Source organism: Falco rusticolus, chromosome 5, assembly GCF_015220075.1.
Source record: "Falco rusticolus isolate bFalRus1 chromosome 5, bFalRus1.pri, whole genome shotgun sequence".
NCBI classification, from domain to species: domain Eukaryota; kingdom Metazoa; phylum Chordata; class Aves; order Falconiformes; family Falconidae; genus Falco; species Falco rusticolus.
In genome coordinates this window covers 37088177-37100857 of record NC_051191.1, presented here as the reverse complement: position 1 = coordinate 37100857, position 12681 = coordinate 37088177, and the positions used below count along the sequence as shown (strand labels likewise).

The 12681-nt window shown below is 40.8% G+C and overlaps 1 protein-coding gene across 7 annotated transcripts in view; it reads left to right on the top strand.

The window, feature by feature from the left end:
- The window catches only part of TBC1D30 (TBC1 domain family member 30), a 58288-nt gene extending 46768 nt beyond the window's left edge, over positions 1–11520 (top strand). For 5 of the 7 annotated variants that reach the window (XM_037388918.1, XM_037388920.1, XM_037388925.1 and 2 more), the window contains 5 exons: positions 3910–4022; positions 4212–4351; positions 5986–6192; positions 6397–6453; positions 8856–11520. In XM_037388918.1, the coding sequence (XP_037244815.1) occupies positions 3910–4022; positions 4212–4351; positions 5986–6192; positions 6397–6453; positions 8856–9631 (1293 nt within the window). In that variant the 3' untranslated portion in view covers positions 9632–11520. The remainder of the gene's footprint in view (positions 1–3909; positions 4023–4211; positions 4352–5985; positions 6193–6396; positions 6454–8855) is intronic. The other 2 variants (XM_037388919.1, XM_037388922.1) reach the window with 1 other exon arrangement.
- Positions 11521–12681: the final 1161 nt, after the last annotated feature.

The following is a 12681-nucleotide window of genomic DNA, read 5'->3' as shown; positions in this document are numbered from 1 at the left end:
CACTCCAGGCTCTCTTTACCAGAAGCGGAGAGAATTAGGCACTACAAGAGTTTACTATTAGCGTATATAAATGCCACCACGTGTCTGGTTGCTGCATTTGAAAAATTTTCCCTGTGTTGGAGTAGGATAATAAATATGCACCATTACATTAACAAAAGGATCCAGGATGTTTGAAGACACTGTTTTTTGAATTGCTTTAGGCTTTTTCGAGGAGTCAGCCTGAAATGAATGTTCAGATTGTTTTGTTTTCAGAATGTTCAGGTTGTTGGTTTTTCTTCTTCTTTTTTTCCCCCTAATCAAAATCAGAATGGTGAATTTACATCTAATACTTTTCACAAGGTGGCTTGAGGATTAGTACCTTACTGCGGGAAAGGATTAAAATCCTACTCTCCCTTCCCTACACATTTCAATAAAGGTTGTGGGTGGCAATCATCTTGCTTTTCTTTAGACTTGAGTGACACATTTGCATCTGAACTACCTGTCCAGTCTCACTTAAACTATCAGAGTAACAGGCACTTCTCTTCCACTAGAAAACAACTTGTGCTCTAAAAGGCCTGTTTCCTTTGGGAGTTCAAGGAGGGAGGTACGGTTGATCCTTCAGGGGCAAGTGTTGACAGAGCAGATGTCTAAGGTAGATCAGAGGACTCTTGTCCTCATTCTCTTAACTAGCACGTATATTTGGTGCAACTTTATCACTAAAAATGCCTCCTTTCTTCCCATGCAGACAGTACATATACCTAGGATCGAGGGCTTAAAGCTTTTGCAGATTTGTCCCTTGCATTGCAGGATTTCTTACGATGTTGTGCTGAGGAGAGCATGGCAGGGCTGGAGGAGCAAGCCAGCCTACAGCTTCCTTCTTTTTCAGATTGAACAGTTTAGGTAAATAAAGGATAAGTGCTGTACACCTCAGATGCTAGACCGGGTGAAGTTAAATACAGTATTCAGTAATGTCATTTTATTGACCTATTAATAAACTTTGATTCTAACATGGAGACAGAAGGCTGTACACCAGGTATCTGCACATACTCTAAACAGCATGTGCTAGATTGAGTACATGCTTTCATGCCTTCTCAGAAAGTGAGCATTTTTATAAGCAGCTAAACTAATTCGTCTTGCACACTAGAAACGTTGCAGTGTTGAGGAGATGAGAAGCAAACAGGAAAAAAGAGAGGCATCCCTGTATGTTTACTGTGGTGGAGGGGAACAGGGATTAATCCCTCTGTAGCACCCTAACATTTTAGACTATCCCCCACAGACAGTTACCCTGATCTGATGGTATTCACTGTTAACTTTCTACCTGAGTAGCAGTTTGTCTGTTTTCTTCTGTGTTTGCTTTTGCATTTTGGTTTGTTTTCTTAGTGAAAAGAGAGAAGAATCTTAAAACCTAAGTGTGGGATAAGTTTGTTTGAGCTGTATGCAAAACTGCTTACCCTCTTTTTTGGAAGCCACAGCCCATTGCCTTCTGTATGGTGTTCTGCTGAGGGTGTAGATGGCTTTGCATTTTTAGGGTAAGGCAAAGGATTGACAAATGCTACTGATTTAAGGTGAAAAGAGAGGTTATTTCTCTTGTTGCTTTTCCAGTTCTCAGAATCTGTCCCTTATGGCCATAAGTAAGATAATATGTTTGGCTGCATCATGCTTCATACGTGTGTGCTGTGTTGCTCTCTGGCAGTTTCACCAGAATTAACCAAATAGCATCCAAGGCTGTGTACAAACTGGGAACAGGATGCTTTGACTCTGAAACATTGCTGTGAGAATATCGCAGGTGTTGATTATAGTATTTTTTAAATGATTTCCAGTGGAACTTGCATCAGCATAAAATTTGTGGATCTCTTAGCCAGGTGGCAAGCAAGGCCTCCAGTTATAATACGATAACAAGTAATTAAGGTAAAACCATGTATGCTACATGAAGGAAATTCCACAGGATCTGGAAGAGACACAGACTGGAGACAGGCAAAAGCTAAAAGCATAATCTAAAATGGTAGGTGCAAGGAGTAAATGAAGGACTCTGAGTTGACTGTTTCACTTAAAGGGTAACTAGCATATGAAACAAGTTATCTGAAAAGGCTGTTGACATAAAGAGTAGAAATAAATTCCAGACACACCTCCTTCTCTGTGAAGGGAGCGAGTTGAGACATATGGGGGAAGAGAAAACAGGAAAGTGTGGTGGAGATCAAACAAACAGGCAGACACATTGGACCGGAGGTAGGTCTTTCTCCACATCATAAAATTCCTTCGTCTGATAGACTGCCAGAATATCACTGTTCATGGCCTAGGGAATATTTGTCTTTCACAGTAGCGTTGTAGTTTCATGGAGTGGCAAAGCTTCAGTTCATGCTCTGTTTTTTTGAAGGCATCCTCCTTGCCTTAGCATCTGTGCATGGCGCAAACTGTAAAAACATTTTCACGCAGAAGCCAGCTGAGCTACACTATTGCTGTGTTCCTGATACAGCCAGGAGTGTCCATCCTGCTTCTCATTGCTTACATCATTGCTGTTAGTGAAACCTTTTTTTTTTTTCCTTCTTCTGTCAGGAAAGTCTAGTACTGAATTCATGTTTGTGATTTTCCTTAATGTATTTAGCACAGGTAAGGCGTGGTTCAAGAATGGATTATGTAGAAAATGTTCAAAATTTCCTTTCATCTTAATTGAGGCTGTTTGCCTTCAGATGAAAATGTCACTGACTTAACAATAGCGGGGGGGGGGGGAGGTGAAGATTACCTGTCATAGCTAATGAGAAATTTTTATGTTGCTGTCTTTCAGAAGACATGTAATTTTCAAGATGGGAAAAGCTACAATATTTCAAAGAGACTATGAGAAATGAAATTTTGGTTATTTTTTAGGTTTTGCTTTTGACATGGAGACTCCCAGTGAGTTGTGTGTCAGTTATTTGAAAGTCCTGAATAGTAAGTGTGCAAAAGCAGGGGGAAAAAAAAAAGGCAACTAAAATTAGTAGGAACGAATCAGCAGTGATATTGCAATGAATATGATATGTCTTTATGCCAGGTTGTCTAGTGACACACGATGTGTTATTACAAAATTATTTAAAGCAAAAATAATGCTCAAAGAAAATGCAGTTCCAACTGTTTATCTTCTTATACTCCAAGTATTGAAGTAAATAAAATGTATTTGAGTTTCTTATGGCCTTTTTTAAGTTATAGGGACATGTTGAGTTCAGAGAGTTGCAGAGAGGTTTCTTTCTTCACCATAGAACAATTTTCTTTATTTCTTTTAAAAAACAACCACTGCTACCCACCTCCCAAAACCCCCACTAACCACAAAAAGCCCCCAGAAAACAACAATCAAAACCAGAAACCAAGAGGAGAAAGGTTAGCTGGACAATGTTGGGTACTTCCTCTTTGGCCATAACTTTTGTGTTGAAGTGGTTTCCTTCACACAAGCTCTTGGGGCTGCACAGGTGAAGTAATGGGTCTATTAACAGTCCACATCAAGTGAGCATCTGCTCCTTCCTATCTGTGCTAGTGTCAATACCTTGTTGAATACTTGAGCAGAAATGTAGGTCTTCTAGGAGATCCCCAAAACCTCAGTGATGCATTCATGTAAGTGAAATCATAATTGGAGGAAGATGATTTCCAGTGTGCTGGCAAGGAAGGGATTGGCAATGATTATTAAGTAAGTAGGAGTGGAAAAGGACACTACATCTCGTGTTATCAGTTCCATTTTTATTTTTTCCTCTGAACCAGGTATTTTTCTAGTGAGTCGGATTTTATGTTTTTTCACGGGAGATACTGACTGAATCATAAAACTGGACTATTTCCATTTTCTTACAACACATGAGAATGCAGCATTTAATCCTGCAAGACTATGACAGTCTCTTCATGGAGAAATCTTCTGTGGGACTGTTAATTAAAATGAAAATTTTAAAAGCTGTGGGTTTTTTTTTCCCCTAGACTGTGTATACCATGGCTCAGTTTCCCTTCCCACAACTGGCAGAATTAAGGGAGAAATACACGTACAACATTACTCCTTTCCCTGCAGCAGTAAAATCAACTTCACTTTCAGGGTAAGTTTGAAATGCACTGCTTATGGTATATAGGGTTATTGCTTACCGTACACAGATAGTGGAAAGGCAGGTGGCATCCTTCCTTGTATGCTCCTAAAGAAAATAAAGATGTTTGGTAGTGATCATATTTAAGAATGTCTCTTTTTTTTTTTTTTTTTTTTTTATTTCTCTTATTTACTCATTTGACAGAAGGCTAGGCAGAACCAGAGACAGTGATGAGGAGAATGACCTAGATGATGAAGACTCAATTGCCAATGCAATTGGCTGTCTTGGACCATTAAGTGGGTTTTTGGCACCAGAGCTCCAAAAATACCAAAAACAGATGAAAGGTAAAAGTGCTTTTGTTCATTTTGGAAAACATAGTTAAATCTGCATGACCTTGCAGAAATTGTCTGTAGCTTCCACTGTGAAAGCTGCTATGAAAATTTTATTTTATATTCATGTAGAGATTACAGCAGCTACCAAATGGCTTGCTCTGCCATTTAGATGTCCATTAAGATGTCTTCAAAGTCAAGTTTTGAAGGTTGTATGTACATAGTAAATGTCAGTGTGGGTTAAGGATTTGGCTGCAGTAATGACTAAAAATCCAACCCCATAGCGTTGCTCACCCACAAAAAAAGGCACATGTGGGAAAAAGTCCACGCTAAATCCATGCTTATTTCTAAGACAGCTGTTAGGTAGTTAGCATTTTCTGAAGAGTGTACATGTAATAAATAATCTTGACATTTATTAGCATATGCATGGCTAATATTGGAACCTATCAGCAGTGAGTGAATTTTGCAGGTCGTTTCACTGCCCTTTTGGCCAAACCTTCAGACTGTTGTATGTTTGGGGTATATTCATGATTTTTTTAAAAAATTGGGTATGGTTTAGGGTGTTCTGACAAAACAAATCCCCCCATGTTGAAATAAAATTTCTGACAGCATTTTGTTTACCTGTGCAAGCTCTACAAGCAGAACAAAATTCTGATCCATACAAGAAAAGCAGATCATTTAATAACTTGCAACAGGCTCTACGAAATGGTACTGGGTCAACAATGATTTTATAATATCCCGTGAGAGGCTATAGTTCCTTATCCTCAACCCACCCCCACCTTCCCCCCCAAAAAACCCAGGCTGACATAGCAGTCAGTTACCCGATTACACATCATCATTCCTTGTGGCTTGGTTTTGCTGAGACCTGTAAGCTGCAATTTTCCTCTTGATTGCTGTGGTGTTTTGTTTTTCCCTTCCTGAGGGACTGTAAGTCTCTATGTGCAGCTTCAGGCTAGCACTTAGAACATCAAACTGCTGTTGCAAACTGAGCCAAAGACAAATAAACATCCCTTGGAAAAGAATTGCCCCCCTGACCCTGGAGTGCCAGGTTGGTGGTGCATCAGAAACAGCTGTGAAAATAAATAGCACTGCTGCTGTTGCTCTGCAGCTGTTGATGAGAGACTCTCTCGAGTTGCTTGATCCTCAGCTGCTCTGCAGTGATCCCTTTTAGTGCTACTAGCAGCTTTCTCCCTGTGGTGCTATAACTGTTTCTTGAGGCTTCTTGTTGGTATCACTAAGTTGGTTGTTTAATCTCATGCCTGCTTGACTAATGTATTTCATAATTTGCATTGTTAGCCTTCTATTTGACCAACTGAGTGTCTTTAATAATCAGTTTCTAAAGTACTTTTGTAATGGCTTGATGTGCTTTGGGTAATTGAAAAACTGTGCTTGTAATTTAGCATTACTAGATTAACTGACTTCTGTTCTTTAAACTGTCCTCAAACCCTTGCTATTCTTAAACAGTGGTAATACTTAACTATAAATAGTGCAGCTTTGTTAAATATGCATATTATAATAATTTTTTAATTAAAGACTACACTTAAATAGGACGATGGGAATCAGACATAGGTTTCTCTTGTAGATAATCTGTGGAACTCTTGAGTATGCCAATTTACTCCTCACCTCCATTTTATTCCCACTCTGTGCAGATCAGAATGAAGAACAAAGTCTTGGTTCCAGTAACATTGCGGAATTAAGTCCAGGAGCAATAGACTCTTGCCGAAGCGAGTATCATGCTGCTTTTAACAGCATGATGATGGAGCGTATGACCACTGATATTAATGCACTGAAAAAGCAATATACCAGAATAAAAAAAAAGCAGCAGCAGCAGGTTCACCATGTGTATATCAGAGCAGGTAACATATCAAGACATGCTTCATTAACTTATTTATTGCAAGCTAACTTCCATCATAGGAGACAAAGCAAATAACATTCTTTTACATTTAACTAAACAGGCAAGCCAACAGAGACTGATGGAATATATACCACAATAGTGGGTACTACTTCATACAGACAGATTGTAAATGAGAGGGTGATTTTTTTTTTTTTTCTTTTATCAGGACCTGAAGATGATGACCCTGGGATTTTTTTAGGTCCCAGGGACCAGCTGAACAATGGTATTTAAAAGTATCTTTGCTATCTGGGTGCATTGTGTTGGTTTCTCTGATTAAAACTTTTGTATCTTCGGCATTCTTGGAGTTAACGTACTGATGCACTGAAAGAAGTGAAATGAGAAAATGAGTATACTTCATACCAAGTGGCAGGTCCTATTCCTAGCTGGTCCATATTATCCTAATTCCTTTGAGTTCATTTGGGCATGGCAAGTTACAAAGCTTAATACCTGGCTTAGATGCTCCATTGTGGCTGACAGTATACCTAGGTATAATGTTACTGCTGTGAGGATTGAGCTGGCCATTATTTATCAATTCATATTACAGACCCTATTTTGCCAGTTGCAAACTGAGCAACGTAGGGTTTAGCCTGAACAGCACAAGCTGAACACAGCCCACTCCACTCTTTCCTCCCACTTATGTGTCATCTTTCTAAGTCAACACTGAACCATGCAGATGGGTAACTGGAGAATTTTTATTCCTCTTCTAGATTGTATAAAGTTGTCATAGAATCATAGAATCACTTAGGTTGGAAAAGACCTTTGAGATCATCACACCCAACCTAGTTAACCCAGCACTGCCAAGTCTACCAATAAGCCACGTCCCTAAGCACCGCATGTATGCATTTTAAACGCCTCCAGGGATGGTGATTCCACCACCTCCCTGGGCAGCCTGTTCCAGTGCTTGACCACCCCTTCCAGTGAAGAAATTTTTCCTAATATCCAACCTAAACGTGCCCTGGCACAACTTGAGGTCATTTCCTCTTGTCCTGTCGCTTGTTACCTGGGAGAAGAGCCTGATCCCCACGTGCCTACAGCCTCCTGTCAGGCAGCTGTAGAGAGCAGTAATGTCTCTCTGGAATCTCCTTTTGTCCAGGCTAAACAACCCCTGTTCCCTCAGCCGCCCCTCATGAGACTTGTGCTCCAGACCCCTCACCAGCCCCGTTGCCCGTCTCTGGACACGCTCCAGCGCCTCAACGTCCCTCTTGCAGGGAGGGGCCCAAAACTGAGCACAGGATTCGAGGTGCGGCCTCACCAGTGCTGAGTACAGGGGGACAGTCACTGCCCAGTCCTGCTGGCCACACTGCTTCTGACACAAGCCAGGATGCCGTTGGCCTTCTTGGCCCCCTGGGCACACTGCTGGCTCATGCCCAGCCGGCCGCCAGCCACCCCCCCAGGTCCTTTCCCACCGGGCACTTCCCAGCCACTCTGCCCCGGCCTGTAGCGCTGCGTGGGGTTGTTGTGACCCAGGTGCGGGACCCGGCACTGCTCCTCGTTGAACCTCATACAGTTGGCCTCGGCCCATCCGTCCAGCCTGTGCAGATCCCTCTGCGGAGCCTTCCTGCCCTCTGGCAGATCAACGCTGCCACCCAGCTTGGCGTCATCTGCAAACTTGGTGAGGGTGCACTCGATCCCCTCATCTGCACTGTTGATAAAGATATTAAACAGAGCTGGCCGCAGTACTGAGCCCGGGGGAACACCATTGTGACCGGCCGCCAGCCAGATGTAACTCCCTTTGCTGCCACTCTTTGGGCTCGGCCAGCCAGCCAGCTTTTTGCCCAGCGTAGCACGCAGCTGTCCAAGCCATGAGCAGCCCGTTGCTGCAGGAGAATTGTAGCAGGAGCATTTGAATACACAGAGATACTATTTTTCATTAACATTATTTGCAAGGAAATATGTGTGTGTATATATATATTTAAATATTGGGAAAATACTTTCTTTGAACAAAGACTGTAGCCAGCAGAAACAGTGCAAGCAGTAAAATGTTGATTCCCAAGGATTGCCAAGCCCTCCCCCCAAACACAAACCTTTCTAATCTTACTAATCATGATGCAGGGCTGGGTTTGGGGTTTAATGAAACTTTCACCTAATTACCTAATTCTGGGTCTACTTCTCTGGTTTAATATGAGGACCTAATAGAAAAGAGTTGGTGTGATTTTTCCATTAAAAATACATTGGTTCATTCTCCTGTCACACAAGCCTTGTGGAGAGGCTTCTTTGACTGACCTTGTGTAGGGACTGAATTCCCTTTCACAGTCAGACGAGAAGTGAAGGAGTGGGAAATCTCAGAAGCCAACATTAATGTTAAACTATGTTACAGTGCAGTTCCAAAAATTGAGATGCTGTTGTCATTATGACTTATTTTCTTGGTATTCTTGGGTCTGGACTTACGTGTAGGTAAGAAGCAGGGAGGGAGAACAGGGAGTCTTTATTATGGAAGTTACAGCTTTGTGTTCAGCTCCAAGATGTAAGAGAAATTCAGTGATTTATAATTTTTTTAATGTCAGTCAGTCCTGTAAACCTTTGCTGTACCTCAGACAAGGCATCAGATTTGGTGATGGGTTCTTAAAACATTAATTCGTTTTGTGCTTTAACAATACTGTGTTTCTTTTAAACGCTTTCTTTCAGACAAAGGGCCAGTTACCAGTCTCCTCCCTTCTCAGGTAAACCATTCCCCGGTGATAAACCACCTCCTTCTAGGAAAGAAGATGAAAATGAATAACAGGTCTCTCAAAAATGCTGTTATTCACATCCCAAGTCATGCTACAGGGAAGATGTCTCCTATTCCTCAAGAAGATCTTAAAACAAAACTGAACTCTCCATGGCGCACTCACATACGAGTTCATCGAAAGAATATTGCTAGGGCTAAAGGTCAGCTGGGCTATGGGGATACCATAGGACTAATAGATGAGCAGAGTGAGAGCTGTAAAACAAATAGTCCCGGTGCAAATGAGGAGACTTCCAAACATTCTGACTTTGGAGAAGGAGGTGGTTTGGATGATAGGACTACTCAAAAAGCGGACCGGCAGTCGTCTGAGCCAGTCTCTACAGACAGCAGTACAAACATGTCAGTGGTTCAGCTAAAACTGGAAACACTGGAACTCACATCAGATAACAAAACCCATGCTGAGTCAACATCCCATCAGTCCAGCCAGCCACGTTTATCAGAGTCCTCCAGTTCATCCAACAACAGTGGAAACCCAGCTAAATCTCCCCAGCCTGGGAACCCAAAGCCACAGGTCTTCAATCCTTTTCCCAGTGTCAAGCCTCTTCGAAAGTCAGCTACAGCCAGGAATTTAGGGCTGTATGGCCCCACTGAAAGAACACCAACTGTACACTTCCCACAAATGAGCAGAAGTTTCAATAAGTCTGCAAGTGGCAACAGTGGGACCAGGAAACGATAATGTAGTACTTGTCACTCTATTTCTGACAGCAACAAAAATTTATATTGCTTTTTTTTTAAAAAAAGTGTGCGTGTGTATGTGTGTCCCAAAGCATTTCTAATCTTTTAAGTAATAGGGACAAAAGTGATTACCAGATGTATAAATATGTGTCTTTGAAAATTGTGCTCCCATGTTGTTATGGGATAGATTAGTGAAGATGCGCTCTGGCACCCTATTGTCGATTCTGATGGTTCTGTGGTAAAAACAAACATTGATTTGCAGCGTGAAGCATACTGTTTCTTTAAATCTAACTCAGACATAAAATCACCAGCTGCCTTTAACTCCTCAGCCCCCCGTGGCCGCCTCCTGTCTCTTTCTAAGCTTGAAGGACAAATCGGTGCAGCAGACAGGTATGACAGATTTTATGACTGTTAGGCAGCTTCCCTATTAGACCTCCTCATTATGCGGTGTGAGTAGCTGGAGAAGCCATGACTAACAGAAGCACAAGCAGCCCTGGCAGTCAAAAGTACCACTTTGTGTCCAACATTAACACTTACCTGTGGGCCATCTGGTTTCAGACATTCTTGAGCAGCATTTTGTGCTTTTTTTCCCACAGCAGTCCTCTGCTGATACTGTTTGTAATATAAATGTAGTCAGTGGGCATGAGAATAGCAGACCCAAGTCCATTTGCAACACTGGTTTGCTCCTTTTCTGTTACATATGTACATACATATGTTTATTTCTGTTACTGCTGGAGAGTTGCAGCACTGCAAAATTAGGAACAACTATATGTGTAGTTGTATGAATATTATGGCACATCTTGGCTTCAGTGGATTTAAAAGCCGTTATCTAGATTACAGACTTGTAATTAAATCATATTTGCCAGCTTAGTGGTAGGTAAAATATATGAGTGTTCCAAAGTAGTTTAGGGTTTATAATTGTGTAAATAGAGTGATTAGATACTTAGGGTGCCACTTATTAAAATCCAACACATCAGCCACTATCTAAGTGGGAAGGACCCATGGGACTGCCATGGGCTTTCATGGTTTGGTTCTGTTTTGGTGTGGAAGGGCAACAGCAAAGCAATAAGCTGTGTATTTACTTCCAAATCAAAAAAGCAGCGCTAGTGGATACCGTAAGACAAGTATTTTTTTTTTCCTCAATATATTAAACAGTGCAGGCAGAGAAACTAAATGTTGATAATTCAACTTCAGGTTTGCAAAATCACGTGCTCGAGCTCCAAGAAATTCAGGTTGCTCTTAAGACGTTACAGCTCTGCCGAAACTGGATGTATTGGTTGTGTTTCATTACCTTTTGTTTCCAAGTTTCCCCTGACATGAAAGTGACATTCTTTTAAACTGGAGTAAAAGCAATAATGATGAATCAGTCCCAGATTTTGCTTCCTCTTTTAAAATTCTTTGTTAATTTTTCAAATTAATATATCATCATCTATTTATTAATGTATCCCATAACCTATTGGATGCGATACCAGTTTTACTGTATACCATAATTTATAAGCTGTACAATATTCCCTGTTTACTGTTGTGGAGACAGATTTATTTTGTTGTTGTTTTATACAAGTATATGCACATAAAATAATATACAAGTATGAACACTACAAACAGAAAACGGATGTAAATCAGTTCTCGCCCCTGCCTTATTTTCAGGCTATAGTAGTATTGTCACTAATGATTATTTATAGTGCTAAGTAAATTTAAAATAATGTAGAATTTAGTCACAGATCATGGACTGTATGAGAACTGTTTCTGCCTTGATTTAGAAGAAATGGACTTCTCAAAATTTTACTGTGAATCATTCTCCCGGATTTTTCTTAGCTTTAGTGTATCATGGAGCTGTATACTGAACCAGTAAAAATAAAAAGGACTGTCATTCTGCAAAAACTGCTAAAACGTTGCGAGTACCTGTGTGGATTTTCAACATGTTAAGATGTGATTGAGCAATGGAAAATCAGCAAGCATTGCACAGATGCTGGTCTGGGGAAAGAAATGGGGATAAAATACTAATTTTAGTGATTCAAACCTAACCAACAATTGATGAGCACGCTCTGAGGGTCTTGTACTCTACTTGAACCGTTAGAATTGAGGTGAAGGAACCATGGCAACTCAGTGCATTATTTTGATGTTTGCTGCAGGAAATTTTCTTTAAGTACTGCCAGATGAGAAAACTGAATGTCATTTTAGCGGTTCAGTACCTCAAAAGATGTTCACTGTCTACCTGAAATCTGCCTGTTGAACACAGAGCAAAAGCAGCTTCATCAGATGGTCCTGAGGTGGAACATTAAGATGAGGTTTAGAGAACCAGGAAATTCCAGAGAAGTTTCCCATCATTTTTTCCTAAAGAATCCCTTCAGCAAACGAGATCTGTGGTGTAGGTGTAGCTGTGCTTGGGAGAATGGCATTGCAGCACTGAGGGTGTTGGGAAGCATGGTGGTGGGAGCCTCTGCTCCATAAACCTCCACATTTTGTTCTCCTTGAGGCCGCCTTGTACTAATGCTCTCTTGGTGTGACTAAATTATCTTTCTGTTGGGATTTTTTTAAACTTGAGTTCTTTTTTGAGAAAGTATTATATTAGGATCAGATTGACTTTTATTTCTGGCAATGTGTTTCATCATCATCAAATGGAAGCTCTCAAAGGATGGGCATTTGATTCCATTTTGAGGACACTTACAGTCCTGCAAGTGGAAACAGGTCCAAAACCATTCTGAGATTATTCAAAATTGCCTACACTTTGGGGGTAAAAATGGTAGATGGTAGAAATCAGTTTTTCAGAATTGCAGGCAGCAATTGGTTGATGAAACAGTAGATTTCATCCACAGCTGCAGGTAGGGAAAATATAATTTTGTATACTTAACAAAAATCCTACCAGAATCTATTCAAAAGAATGTAAGTGGTTGCTAGAAAGGCAACAGAATGTTATTTCAAGCAAAAATCATATGCGGCCCTTTACACTGGTATTTCCAATTCAGATAAAAGATCATGTTCAAAATTCAAGAGAGACTATACATCTGTTTCAAACCTCCACAACATATATTTTAAAACATACGACATTCA